General features: G+C 49.2%; 1 protein-coding gene and 1 long non-coding RNA gene across 2 annotated transcripts in view; one reads left to right on the plus strand and one right to left on the minus strand.

The window, feature by feature from the left end:
• Positions 1-613: 613 nt before the first annotated feature.
• On the minus strand, positions 614-9,181 carry LOC130708715 (uncharacterized). The gene is made up of 4 exons (XR_009009055.1): positions 8,753-9,181; positions 4,928-4,991; positions 4,070-4,161; positions 614-3,274 (listed from the first exon to the last, which is right to left on the minus strand). It is a non-coding gene; the product is annotated as an uncharacterized LOC130708715 (long non-coding RNA).
• A 1,620-nt stretch (positions 9,182-10,801) lies between these two features.
• The window catches only part of TWIST2 (twist family bHLH transcription factor 2), a 51,038-nt gene continuing 46,804 nt past the window's right edge, over positions 10,802-15,035 (plus strand). The window contains exon 1 of the mRNA XM_057550689.1: positions 10,802-11,474. Coding sequence (XP_057406672.1) covers positions 10,957-11,439 — 483 coding nt within the window. The 5' untranslated portion in view covers positions 10,802-10,956 and the 3' untranslated portion in view covers positions 11,440-11,474. The remainder of the gene's footprint in view (positions 11,475-15,035) is intronic.

Here is a 15,035-nt window from a genome sequence, read left to right on the forward strand (position 1 = left end):
CATTTAAGAAAGAAATAATATCAATTCTATACAATGTCTTCTAGAAAATACAAGTGGAGGGAACACTTGCCAACTTATTTTATGAGGCCAATATTATCTTGATACCCAAACCAAGGAAAGATGTTACAAAGAATTAAAAAAAACACATTAGACATTAAAAACTCTTAACAAAATATTAGCAAATTAAATCCAGCAATACATATAAAGGATGATATATCATGTTTAAGTAGGATTCACCCCAGAATTGCAAAGTTGGTTCAACATCTAAAAATCAGTGAATGTAATTTGCCATATCAACAGGCTAAAAAAGAGAAAACAATATGATCAACTCAATGATGTAGAAAGAGGATTTGGCAAAATTCAACACCTATTCATTATAAAAACTCTAAACTAAAAATAGAAGGACATTTCCTCAACTTGATAAAGAGAATCTATGAAAAACTTACATCTAACATCACACTTGATGGCAAGAATCTGAATGCTTTCCTCCGATTGGGAAAAAGGCAAGGGGTTCTGTTCTCAGCATTTTTTTTTTCTTTTTGGCATTGTATGGAGGTCCTACCCAGTGCAATAAGGCAAGAAAAAGCAATAAAAAGCACATAATAGAAAAGAATGAATGAAAACTTTTTATTCACAGACATGATTGTCTATGTAGAAATGCAAAATACAGAAATACAGAATAAAATTTACCATTAGAGATAATTAGCACATTCACAATGTTGTGCAGCCATTACCACAACCTAATTCCAGAATATTTTTATCATCCCAAATGGCCACTGTATACATGTTAAACACTTCCTATTCTCCTCTGTTTTAAAATGTACCTGGGATTTGTTTCAATTAGGTATGGGAAGACACACAGAAACAGATATGACTGTCATGAAGGATGAAGGTTTTATACCCACAGATCCATAGAAACGGGAGGCAGGGCCACACAGGGAAGTACCAGGGGTGGTTAAGAGGCAGAAGAGAGGGGGAAATGTGGACAGGAGCCTTTATTGTGGTTTGTGTGGGACAGGCAAGGCAGGGCAGGGTAAGCAAGCTGAGCCAACTTCAGGTTAGATAGTGAAACACTTTGAGCAGCCAGGGCTGTAGAGGTGGTCACTAGTTGGCAACTGGTCCTGGGGTGATTTAGGGAAGGGACTATGTTCCAGACTGATAAAATGAGTAGGGTTGGGGTTTGCACTCAGGATTTGTTGGTTTGCATATCAAAGGGATGTCCTCAGGCAAGCTGTTTGCTATCTCCAAGAATCCACTGACTCTGGGAGGGGCAATCCCTCTCTGGGTCCACAAGGCCCCAAGATGTCAAAGCATCATAAAATACAGAAAATAGAACACATGATTAATACACCCCCTCCTCCTAACCATTGGCAACTACTAATCTGATTTCTGTCTCTATGGATTTGCCTCTTCTGGATATTTCACATAAATGGAACCATTCAATATGTGACCCCTTTTTCTGGCTTCTTTTGTTTTTTTGTTTTTTTTAAATTTATTTATTTATTATTTATGGCTGTGTTGGGTCTTCGTTTCTCTGCGAGGGCTTTCTCTAGTTGCGGCAAGCGGGGGCCACTCTTCATCGCGGTGCACGGGCCTCTCACTATCGCGGCCTCTCCTGTTGCAGAGCACGGGCTCCAGACGCGCAGGCTCAGTAATTGTGGCTCACGGGCTTAGTCGCTCCGCGGCATGCGGGATCTTCCCAGACCAGGGCTCGAACCCGTGTCCCCTGCATTGGCAGGCAGATTCTCAACCACTGCGCCACCAGGGAAGCCCTGGCTTCTTTTGTTTTGCATAACGTTGTCAAGGTCCATCCATGTTGTAGCAAACATCAGTATTTCATTCCTTATTTTAAAAAACTTTTTATACAATTTTGAAAGGTTACTTTCTGTTTACAGTTATTACCAAATATTAGCTACATTCCTCAAGTTGTACAATGCGTCCTTGCACCTCTCTTATGCCAGTAGTTTGTACCTCCCACTCTCCCACGCCTATATTCCTGTAGTCTGCTTCTTTTTTGTTATATTCACTAGTTTGTTGTATTTTTTAGATTCCATATATAAGTGATATCAAACAAGTACTTCATTCTTCTTTAGGACTAAATAATATTCCATTGTATGGCTATACCATGTTTTGGTTATCCATTCATCCATCGATGGACATTTGTGTTGTTTCCATATTTTGGCAATTGGGAATAACTGTTACGAACATTTGTGTACAAGTTTTTTTGAACACCTGTTTTCAATTCTTTGGAGTATATACCCAAGGGTGGCATTGCTGGGTCATGTGATCATTCTATAATTATTAAGAAATCACCAAATTTCTCCACATCCTTACCAATACTTGCTAGTTTTCTGTTTTTTGTTTGTTTTGTTTTTTTATTATTATAGCCATCTGCAGCTGGTCTTTTATACATTGTTGGTGGGAATGCAAAATGGTCCAGCCATTGTAAAGCAGTTGGGCAGTTTCTTCTGAAGTTAAGCATACACTTACATAGGACTCAACAACCCCACTCCTAGGTATTTACCTGAGAGAGACGAAAGCATGTCTAAACAATGACTTGAATGCAGCTTTATTCATAATCACTGAAAGCTGGAAACAACCCCAATGTCCATCAACTGACAGATGGATAAACAAATTGTACTGTCTCCATACAATGGAACACTCAGCAATAGAAAGAAACAAACTATAGATGCACGCAACAGTGTGGACAAATCTAAAAAGCATTATTCTAAGTGTAAAAAGCCAGACACAAAGGGCTATGTCCTGTACAACTTCGTTTTTATGACTTTCTGGAAAAGGCAAAACAGGAACATAAATTAGATCTGTGGGTGCCAGTGGCTGGGGAGGGGGAGGTGACAGACTGCAAAAGGCACAGGGGAACTTTTTGGAGTGATGGAAATGTTTTGCACAGTTGTCAAAAGGTATCACATTTTAAACTTAAAATGGGTGCAGTTTATTGCAGGTATGTTATACCTTCAAAAAAGGAGATAGGGACCCAGTTCTCCATCCCATACTTAGATCCGCTTTCTTGCCTTTGTATAGGGAATATACTTGCTTGCTGGCTGGGGATCTCAGTGTCTCAAGACATACAACAAGGGAGTCAAGAGGGTGGCGTGGTGGTGAGGGAAGCTGGGCCACTTCTCCACCCACCCCAGAAGCAAGCACAAGGCTGTTTTCTGTTTCTTGGGTTTGTTACTTGGTGTAATCAGCTCCTTCATCACCTTCTCTCCTCCTCCTTCACCTTCCTCTTCATTGAGTTGACCATTTTCCTTCACTTTGAGCATAAAGAAAACATCTAGTTATTTGAAGGTTCCCATCATGTGCATTGTTATTGATTATATACCAAAATTTTACTCACGGAATTTAAAAAATAACAATATTCCAGATTTTTTACACGACTTTAAAAATGGAAAATGAGTAAAAACATTTTCTTCCTCTTAAATTGCAAACCTCTGTACAGCCAAAATATGAGCGATTGTGATCCAAGCTGCTCAGCCATGAGTTAGCAGGGTTTCAGAATGGACCCAGGGTATAGAAGTCCCACCCAAAAGACGTACCACATACCTACAAAATATTTCCTGTGTGACCCAGGGAAATAAAGGTGACACTTGCATCCTTTGATACTAGTGTTCATTAACTTTTCCTCCAGGGGGAAAAAAGTATCCGTCAAAAAACTAAAATAAAGCTAGTTTCCCTTTATATTCAGAGTTCAGATAGCGTCTCCTCGGAGTTGGGTGTGAGGCCCTTTTTGAAGAGGGGTAAGGAAAAGTCAGCAGGGCCGGAAGAGGGAAGGCAGAATCGGAGGGAGAAGCCTGGAGCCAGCAGCCCTCACGCCCCCCACCGGCTTCCAGCCCGAGGGAGCCCAGCGCCCTCCCTGGCACTTTCACCCGTGATGAGGGGAAACTGAGGTACACCTGGGTTGTTATTTATCCATCTTCCCTAAACTAGAAGATGAAGAAATGAAGTAGGAAAATGGAGTCAAGCAAAATAATTAAAAACCTTCTAAATAATGTGTAGCCTGGAGAAGTTACATCTCACCCCTTATCCCTACGTAAACACACACACTCACATTTTCTTCTTTAAACAAGGACAGCCAATCGCTCTGTGTCCCGGTCACTTGGGAGAGCTCCGTGCCCACTTCCCCCACCGCTCTGGTGACCTCTATAAAAGAGAAATTTGCCATACACCCTGAAGTGTTTCCCCCAGAAGACTTCTTTGATGAGCTTTTATACTTAAGATATAACCAGAGTTTTAACACACGCACATTTAATTCCAAATTTATTCTTTGAAACATTTGAGGTCAAATCTGTATGTTTATTTAGATAAGTGTTCAGGACTTTTTCAGTCGAATTTTCAACTTGTGCAATTAAAGTTTTCTGAAGAATATTTTAAAACATGTATACAGTTTTAAGATCTGCTAAAACTCAAGTGTCACATGGAAGAGAGACCATAATTTCTAATTATAAAGTATTGGGGAACAATAAATTCACGTGACCTTTTCAGGAAAGTTTATGACCAGGCCACAACAGGACAGGGGCTTTATGAGGGGTCAGGGCATGTGTGGTCACCAAGGCTCCCCTGCACACTACTTAGATTAAAGGAAATCACGGTCCCCAGGTTCTGGAAGTACCCACCCTGGCCCCGGTCTTTCTAAAATGCCACAACGTGTCCAAGTATGACAGGAAGCTTAAGTTCCCCAACCCGGATATCAGTTTCTGAAAACAGAACCTAGACCTTTTCGTGTTAAGGAAACCTCACGCAACTTTCACTCCAACCCATTATTTCACAGAGGGGAAACTGAGTCCCGCTGAGACGAAGGGACTAAGCCAAGCTCATCCTCTGGTCAGTCACAGAACACTGAACCCTCATTCCTCCTCATCCTGTTCTTTTTCTGCCCCTGCACAGACTGGACGTGGCTGGGTTTTACCTTTTTTTCTTACGAGATGGAGCAGTGTTTAAATTGCATGTCTTCGTGTTCCCAACTGGTAAACCTAAAAGTGAAAACATAACTAGATACAGCAAGAGGAAAAATGGGTGAATGCAACCTCCCCAGCTGGCTGTCACTTTCCAACTTCTCTCGAAGTAAAAGTCGGTCATCACATCTTTCCTTAGAACTCTCCTTCGGTTCCCATTGCCTTCAGAAGGAAATCCAAACTCGGTCATTGGTCCTATGAGAGCCTGGCCCCAACATTCCTCCCCGGTGCCACTGCAATGTACACGCCTTGCTCATGGGCCCAGCATCTCTTCCAGGGGGAGCCTCCCCAATCTCAGGGCCCCCAGGCCCCCAGCCACATGGTGGAAGTCCAGCCAGTTCCATGCTTACCTTCTCTGCTGGAGCAAGAGGAGAAAACTGTTTAATTAGTGTTGCCATCCCAGGATAATATGACCCTGAAGTGTCATGCCTGTCATCCTCAGGCACAAGGGGGAGGGCAGAGTGAGGCTTGTACTAAGACAGAGTGAGGCTCACATATAGAGGCAAGCAGAGCTGCAGGGTGGAGAGGGAAAAGAGAGACACAACATCATTGAAACTCCTGGATCCAGCTAAGCCTGAAGCCAGCCAGAGCCTGAGCTTCCCAAGTAGTGAAGAAATTCCTTTTCTGTTAAGCAGGTACAGATTGTGTTTGTATCATCAGCAACCAAGAGAGTGCTGGCCACTGATCCCCTGAGCTCCCAGGTGCAGGGACCCACCCATTGTGGGGACACCCATGACTCTTTCACCCCGTGGATCTTGTCACATTCTCATCTCTCCTGGTAGACTTGCTCCCCCTTTGCTGATGTCTTTCCCAGCACCCCAGACCTGCCAGGCTCTCCCTTCTCAGCCTTCCCTCAGCCCGGGTCCAGCACACTCCACTACACCCCTCAATGGGCTGCATTGCGAAGTCTCTGCTGCCTGGCTCCTACCCCACTGCTTAGCATGGCATGAACCACACAGTCAGTGATAATGAAAAGGCCTGCACTAATACTCTTCTGTCTTCCATTAATTCCTCCCTCCAGTGTACAATAAAGCGCGTGTTTTTATTAGAGTGTAACCATAAGTCCTCTTATCTCTCCACCCATCAGAGTCAACAGGATCTGCTGGGCTCCACTGGAAAGTGCAAAGTTTGAAGAGCAGTGGGGGAGGGAAGGACAGGGCGGAAGATGTAAGTGACAGATTTTAAGATTAAAAACAAACAAGACAGGACGGTGAGAACTTAAAGGAACTATCTGAAAGGAGTGGGGGGCTGGGGAGAGAAAACAAGCCTTCCTGAGTCATGAATTCAAGTCAAGCTAAATTAAATCCAGCTACTCCTAGAACCATAGTGGATGACAGCCTCTCCCAATCCACCGTGGTGGGAAACTCCTGGGCAGTAACACGATCCCAGCAGGACCAGGAGTTCCTGAAAGCTTCCTTGCTCTCTGATGTAAAAAGATGCACCGCGTTTATCTTGTACACGTCTTGCCCCAGACCTTAAGTCAGCCATTTCTTCAAGGAGAGACCGCCATATGGACACCAGTGGTGCGCACTGCCCCTGCGTCACTCAATGCTTCTGTGATTTTTCGATGGTCAGGGTCAAGAAATACATTGTTGAAGAGGAAATACATTATGAGCTCATACTGATGTTTCCAACAGATTTAGAAAGCCATGCTCTTACCTAACTTCTTTCATTTTATATTTGTATCTCTTTTCTTTTAGGGTGGAAATCTCGATTCCCAAAGATGTAAACATAATAACTTGCTTTAGCTCACAGTTTCAGAATGACAGCAGCAATACTGTTACTAGAAATATGAATACTGAAAACAGATTAAGCCTTTATGCGGTTCTTTTCTCTCTCCTTTACCGTCTATCCCTCTAGGGATGGATAGTCAAATCACAGCGTTTAAAGTGATCTTAAATTATTTCTGTCTGCATGGTTAAGCCACCAAGATGATACAAAATTAGGTACATCTGTCTGATTTTGCTTTTGACTTTTTAGGGATTTCTATTTTTTTTCTCATTTTGGTTTAATTTTTAAATAATTATGTGAAACATTTATATGGTTTCAAAGTCAAATCTACAAAACAAGGTTTATGCAGAGGAGCCTGGCTTCTGTCTCAGAGTCCTACACCTTGTTCTCTCTCTCTCTCATTCTTTTTAGGCCATGGTTGATCCTTCTGGTGTTGTTTTTATTTTTATTTATTTTTCATTTTTATTTTTAAAAATTTATTTATTTATTTTTGGCTGCGTTGGGTCTTCGTTGCTGCGTGCGGGCTTTCTCTGGTTGCGGTGAGCGGGGGCTACTCTTCATTGCGGTGCGCGGGCTTCTCATTGCAGTGGCTTCTCTTGCTGCAGAGCACGGGCTCTAGGTGCGTGGGCTTCAGTAGTTGTGGCTCACGGGCTCTAGAGCGCAGGCTCAGTAGTTGTGGCGCACGGGCTTAGTTGCTCCGCAGCATATGGGATCTTCCCGGACCAGGGCTCGAACCCGTGTCCCCTGCATTGGCAGGCGGATTCTTAACCACTGTGCCACCAGGGAAGCCCCCTGGTGTTGTTTTAAAACTGAAATTAGGTATATATTCCATGTGAAAAAAAAAATCATAGCATGAGTTTGTTGCTGATTTGATCTTTTTTTTTTTTTTTTTTAGGATTTTCTTATTTATTTATTTATTTATTTATTTTTGGCTGTGTTGGGTCTTCGGTTTGTGCGAGGGCTTTCTCCAGTTGTGGCAAGCGGGGGCCACTCTTCATCGCGGTGCGGGGACCGCTCCTCATCGCGGTGCGCGGGCCTTTCTCTATCGCGGCCCCTCCCGTCGCGGGGCACAGGCTCCAGACGCGCAGGCTCAGCAATTGTGGCTCACGGGCCCAGCTGCTCCGTGGCATGTGGGATCCTCCCAGACCAGGGCTCGAACCCGTGTCCCCTGCATTAGCAGGCAGATTCTCAACCACTGCGCCACCAGGGAAGCCCCGCTGATTTGATCTTAAAGGCATTAATAAATGTGTGGCAAAGTCCCATGTTATTCCCACATTACAAGTGAGAGATGTCAAGAAAGCAAGGCACCCTGGGAAGAGCCCTAGTGTTCATCTTCTACACTATGGTCCACAGTCGGGGTGTCTCAAGAGTTCTTTGGCAGAGAACAGGGCCCACACTGGCTAGTTTATGCAGGAAACAACTTATTAGGAAAGATGACAGAATTGCAATGGAGCTGATAAACAGACTCTAGATAGAGCTTTTGCGACCGACTTGCAAACCATACTGCAGGCTTAGAGCCACTGCCTCACTGTACCAGGAAAACAGTGATTCCAGAACCAGCCTGGAGTCAAGGAGCTACTGCTCCTGCCCCGGCTGCCAGCTCCCAGGCTTGCTGGGCTCCACTCCAGAAAAGGGTTGCTTTCCCTGCCTCTAGATGTGACCAGACACTGCAGCGCCGGGGGCAACCAAACATCGCACCCCTGGACTTAACAAGGACGGGGCAGAGCCATGGCCTTCTTCCCTTCCACATCCCACAGGACTGCCTCTTGCAGACCAGGGCTGCCAAAGTCTGAGAAAGGTCATTTGTAGCTTTTCAACTCCTGCAATTCAGGAAGGATCTGTAGAAGAAGGATGGAAAGGAGAGTGGGCACCCGTCCACCGTATACAACTGCACACTGGAGGAACCATCCTTTTAAGCCTTGTCGTGGTAACATTAGACGTGCAAGGCAAGGGTCTAAGTGTTATTAATGAGGTCTTGTCCTGTGCCCTCTTGGGCGATTTTTCAAAGGGAAATTTCTAAAGGGGATTTTCCTACAGGAGAATCTTACCTGTAAGTGATCTGTGCCTGGGATATCAGGTGTCAGCCCCTTGTAAGCCCAACTCCACCCTGTTGCTGTGGCTCAGGCAGGTGATCGGCTCTTAGAGGGGACTTCCAGAACTTGTCCTCATGCCCATGGGCAGTAGGGCAGACAGAGTGGGCTGGAGCAGGCTACAAGGCAGGCTTCTCTCCTCCTTACACGCTCTCTGGGTTCAAGGGCAGGGGGAGGGGGGGGGAGAGATGTCTCTGGGCTTCTGTAAGCTGGGCGGAAAACGAGGGTCTGGGCCCTCGGTCTCCGCAAACTGAGTGACACACGGAGTTGGTAATGAGCAGCAAGTCGCTGCTGTTCCCATAAGGCGCAGGCCCTTCGGACGCGCAAAGCCTCGGGAAGGCTGGGCCCCAGCGAGGCCAGGACGCTCCCCAGGCCCCTCTCGCTGTCTCTTTTGTTCCTTAAGTTTTTATTTTAGATTTTTTAAAGAGACACGGAAAGCTATTTTGCTGCGCCGGATAATCTGAGCACCATGCCAGAGCTGGAGAAGGGGGTGGTCAGGCGCGGCGGGTTGGGCGCGGCGACTCCCAGGACCCCGTAGTCTCAGGATCCTGTAGTTTTCAGATCGTGAAGCCCGCGGGTGGGGAAGAAACTGCAAACCAACAGCGCTCTGACGCAGCCACATTGTGCGCGGGCCTCTCCCCCCAGCTCTGTCTCCCATCGCTAACTGCGGGGGTGGGAAACGTCCCTCTGGGCCGCCCGGGCCGCACACGCAGCCGCTCGCCCTCGGGTTTCCTAACGCGGTGGGCGCGGCCCGGCCCCGCGGAGCAGCCGAGGCCCAGCCACGCCAGCCCCGAGTTCAACTGCAATAAAAGGGCCCAGCCCGCCCTTGATCACGCGGCTCGCCTGACAGCCCGCTCAGGCCCGGGTCTAATTGAGCCCGGGTCACCTGGGAATAGGTTCAAAGGCATCCAGGCCGTAAACCACCTCCAGGCCCCGAGCCAGAACGGCCTGGCGAACAAAGAGCCCCCCGAACCACTTCAAACGCGCCCGCGCTCGGCGTCCAGATGGCGCGGGGCCGACGTCCCCGGTGTCGCCCGCCGAGGCCGGGCCCCCGCTCTGCGGCCGCCCGGGCTGCCCCGCGGGCGCCCAGCGCAGGGGAGGCCGCGCGGCTCCCCAGACCGCCCTCTGTCCACAGCCGATTTGCGAAGCAGAGGGTGGGCCCCGAGGCTGGGGCCCGGCACCGCGGCCTAGCGGGCGCCCCCGCCCCGCTCCCGCACCCCCGGCGGGGCCAGGCAGGTGGGCGCGGTGGGCGCCGGGCGCTCCCGCGGAGGCTCGCGGTGGCGCTGAGGTTTTAACGCACTTAGAAGGACGGCCTGCGAAGGCCGTCGGGGCCGGGGCTCCCCAGCAAGTTGGGGTGAGAAACTCCCCCATACAACTGCTGGGCAGAGCAGGCCGCGTCTCCACGGATCCCCGCGGCGCGTGCGTGGAGAGCGGCGTCTCCAAGGGCACCCGCGTGTCCGTACGCCCGCGGTCTGGGCGCCGGGGCTACTGGCCCCGCACGTCCCCCACCCCTGGCCGAACGTGCGGGCCACGGCGCGAACTCGCTGTGCGCCCGGGAGCAGGCAAGGCGCACACTGGCCCGGGCGCCCCCGGCGGCTCCCCGCCGCGTCCTCACCTCCTGGGAGCGCATCCAGGGTAGGACTCGCCACCCGCACCCCTCGCGGCGCGGGAGAGACCCCGCAGCCCGGCGGGTTTCGATCTCCAGTTAAGGAGCAGACAAAGCCGGGTCGGCTGAGCCCAGGGCGCGGCGCGGCCGGAGAGCGGTCAGAGCCCGGGATGGAGGCGAGGGCGGCGCGCGAGGGCCCGGCACTCCCGGGTGCCCGCCGCGGCCGGGGCCTGAGGGGGAGGCAAAACTGAAAGTGCCGCGCCGGGGGGCGGGGGCGGCCAGCGAAGGCCCCAGAACTTGTCCTGCCCCCGGGCGCGGCGGCCAATCAGCGCGCCGCCCTCGCTCCTGACAACTATTTAGCAACCCAGCCCGGCTAGGGTTTCCAAAAAAGTTAGAATAACTTCCTCTCCCGGAGACCTCGGTTTTGCACAAGCCGGCCTTGAAATCAGAGCCTTTCGAGCAGCTCGGAGAGCGTGTGCTCGGCGACCGCGGGCTTGGCCAGCGGCGCGCGCTCGGCGCCCGGCGCCCCCAGCCCCACGCGCGCCGGGCGGGCGCCATGGAGGAGGGCTCCAGCTCGCCCGTGTCCCCCGTAGACAGCCTGGGCACCAGCGAGGAGGAGCTCGAGCGGCAGCCCAAGCGCTTCGGCCGGAAACGGCGCTACAGCAAGAAGTCGAGCGAAGATGGCAGCCCGACCCCCGGCAAGCGCGGCAAGAAGGGCAGCCCGAGCGCGCAGTCCTTCGAGGAGCTGCAGAGCCAGCGCATCCTGGCCAACGTGCGCGAGCGCCAACGCACCCAGTCGCTCAACGAGGCCTTCGCTGCGCTGCGCAAGATCATCCCCACGCTGCCCTCGGACAAGCTCAGCAAGATCCAGACGCTCAAGCTGGCCGCCAGGTACATAGACTTCCTCTACCAGGTCCTGCAGAGCGACGAGATGGACAATAAGATGACCAGCTGCAGCTACGTGGCCCACGAGCGCCTCAGCTATGCTTTCTCCGTGTGGCGCATGGAGGGCGCGTGGTCCATGTCCGCCTCCCACTAGCGCCGCGCCACCCACGTCCGGACCGGCGCGCCAGGGTAGGTGCTGCGCGTGCGACGGGCGCCCTCCTCAGCGGGCGGGCCGCGGCGGCCAGGATGGGGTGCGCTTTTCCTCCTAGCAGCAGACGGGGGTCGATCGGGAAGCTTCCTTTTGCCGGGGCACCCCTGTGGTTTTGTGCAAGCTCCCAGGCAGGGTGTCAGTCGGGAACGTGCCGACTGGTGACAGGGGTATTTTCCGTCCTTGCTGCTGTGGAGGTGGGGGTCTGTGGGTGACTGTCGGGGGAGTGGGCATCAGAAGAACTGCCCGGAGCCGGCCGGGACAGAGATCTGAGCACCAGCTACCCACTGCGTCCCTCGGAGCGGAGGCCGCCCGGGAAGCTGCCTGGGCCGGGCCGTGCCAGGCTGTGGCTTCGCCCCGTTCCCGGGGAGTGGCAGAGCGCGCTCGTCGTGCGGACACCCAGTTCTCCTCGACTGCTCTTGCAGGGCGTCCCGGCCCGCGCCTCGGGGACCCGGCCGTCAGCGCCCTGGCCCGCCCGGTGGGCGCAGAGGTGCGGACCGGCGGCGCCTGGGTTTGCCTGGGGAAGGCGGGAGGGCGCTGCCCTGTGCTGGCGGCTCCGGGGCCGGTGCAGCCCGAAAGCCGGGGACCATCCGCGCCCCGAGCGCGGAGGACAGGGCCGAGGCTGAGGCGCGGAGACCGGAGCGCGGACACCGCCGCTGGGAACCCCGGCTGCCCGCAGGCAGGTGGAGTGGACCTCGGAGCTGGGAGCCTCTGGCCCCAGCCTTGAACCTCGAGAGTCTGGGAGGGGGCTCTGCCCGCGCTGCGTCCGAGTGTTCGGCCCCGAAGGAGAGCGCGAGGGGTCCAGGCTGGGAAACAGGTCTGCGGGGAAAGGGAGGCGGTGCGACAGGGCCCGGCGCCGGAGAAGGCAAAGGGACACGGCTGCCGAGAGCACTGGGAGTTCTGGATTCCTCTAGTAGAGCGCTCAGGGCGTCCTGCACCGGCCCTTTTCCACCAGACACCTTGGAAGTCCCTTAGACAATGTCTAACTGCGGAGACGCTGCCCTGTCCTTTCCAGAAGGCTCTGTGACCATGCCTGTCTCAGACGATGGAGTGAAGGGTGGAGGATTTTTGGTGGAGAGAGAGCCGGGTTAAAAATCCTTCGTACTTGGTATGTTTTAGTTTCTCGCTCATCTTGCAGTGTTTTTATTCACGTCTCCACTTCACACAGAAGGAATTTAGATTAATCAAGAGCGTGCAGCCGCCCATTCTCCCAAGCATATCCATTTCTTTCCTGTGTGTTTTATAATATCTGCAAATGTTTTTGCTGTGGCTACGAAAGGCTGATCTAGCACAGGTGGATTTTATTTTATTTTTTTAGTTTTTATTTCTGTGCCACTGAAAATTCTTTGGGTGAAATAGGCCCCTAAGACGATAATCATTTTATAGGCTTTTTAAAAAGAATTTTTAGCAGAGAGTAACTTATGGGGATCTTCTCCTATCTTTGTCAAAAGCAGATGGAAAGTGTCTCAATCACATATTTCCCTAGGAAAGAAAGTTTGGATTGGCCGAGTACTAAAATGCTACAGTGGGATAATACATTAATTCTGGTTTTTGCTGCCTAAATTATGAGCTTCCATTAGTTAATTCCATGTACCCTTTCTACCACACATAGTTTATAGCACATCTGAAATAAGAACAAACAGATGAGGAATGTCATCTTTTTAAAACGTACACATATATAGCTTTGTTTAAGGAAAAAGTCAACAGAATTATCATTAAGACTTCCCTCCAGAAAATTATTGAAAACAAAAGCAAGAGGTATTACCTTAATGCAAGAATTTCATAGGATCTTTTAAAATTCATTTGAAAAGAATCGCATTCCTAAAACAGAGAATCAGACATAGAGCACAGTTAATGTTATATAAAAATAAAAGATATTACTTATAATGAATACATGAAAAGCATTAAGAGTTTTCTTGGAAAAAAGTCCCTGAAATGTAAGAGAAACACATTCAGCTGGAGAGAACATGATCTCCATGGAGCCCATTTATTTTTATTTTTCTGTACTTGAATATAACTGACTAGGTCTGATAAACCAGTTTCCTTAGGTGGATAGATACCCACTCTGTACAGAAAGAGAAGGGAAATGTGAAAATCTTTGACACACTGATGATCCTGGGCGCACCTTGCTTTTACTTATCAGGCATGTTCGACAAACTTTTGTATTCTTTCTGTTTTTAAGCTGTTAGTCTGTATGAGTATAAATACAGTCATAATTGGTTTGATTTCCTGAAAATGTTGCTCTGTGGCATTTGTTATTTATTTGTAACATTTTTAAGACGCATTAGGTATATGTATTAGTAAGGAATTTCTAGACCTTTCCATGAATTGTATGTGATTTTAGTGTCTATTGAGATATATGAGAAAAGCTGTGTCTAGACGAGCAGCAACCACATTAAACGCCGAAATTGTCCCTTGATATAAAGAGAAACACAGGGAAAATCAGAGTACTGCTGGTGCTAATGTTTATCCTGACTTTTTCCTTTGGCCTGGTATTTAAAAATACAAGTACACAATAAATCAGGTGTCTTTGGACAGTCAGCAGGGTTCATCTAATCTGAAAATCTCCAAAGGAGTTTTCAGTTTTCTCGTTAAATGCCTGAGTCTTCGGTGCAGGGTTGGCGGGGCACCTGGCTGGGAGAGTGTGGGGAGGTGATGATTACTTATCAGACATTTTTCGTGTTCTCTGCTTTGTGGTTAAAGGTGATATCTCTCTAACTTCTGCAATCTGCATAGATTTTCAGTAGGTTCCCATCCTCAAAATACTACCTTTTTTTCCCTGAGAACTTTTAGTTACTTTGGAGAACAGAGTAGGACCCTCTAACCATCCAGTATGTGTAAGCCTTTTCCTCTCTCCTGAAAATTGACTTTTTGGAAGTGTTCGTTAATGGCTAAATTCAGAATGCTAGCTGGTCGTGAAAGAAAATGAATTCCCTATGGTGAATGGAAATGCAGAATCCTAGGAGAGCTTTTGATTGGTCAGGGGAAGAAGTAGAATGAATGGCCCAGCTACTTGAAATATAAGTAATGTTTTGTTATAAAATGCCCACTGAAAAGATCTGATGTAGGGGCTGACCTCCGTTACGTGGGTATTGTTTCCTTAAATATTTGTAGTTACTCTTTAAATCTTGCAGGAAGCAGGTCTTGCTACCCATCTGGCCAGAGTGGGAGCTGGAGGCTTGGGACTTGGAGAGTAGCTGTTTGAGGTCATTTGAAATGTAGTACTTTACTGAGGTTTTCTGAAAGCTGTACTATTTTCAGACAAGTCTTGAACCTGAAAGAACTGAGTTTTCATCCTCCTTGCTTCACTATATTTTGGATAGACGGCACAGATGCCAGATTCCTTTCGCCTGGTGAAAAGATCATAAAGTAAACTCTTTCTGAGCAGAGCACCATAACTCATAACTGTAGTTTAAATCTGGGCTTTAAAAAAAAACAAATATTTTAATAAGCCAGTTTTAAAGGCTGAACTTTTATGACAGTTTTTAAGCTTAGTATTTATATTAATCTATTCTCACTGGTGTCTTTAAAAACCCTGTGAA

Source organism: Balaenoptera acutorostrata, chromosome 8 (genome assembly GCF_949987535.1).
Source record: "Balaenoptera acutorostrata chromosome 8, mBalAcu1.1, whole genome shotgun sequence".
In the NCBI taxonomy this organism is placed as follows: Eukaryota; Metazoa; Chordata; class Mammalia; order Artiodactyla; family Balaenopteridae; genus Balaenoptera; species Balaenoptera acutorostrata.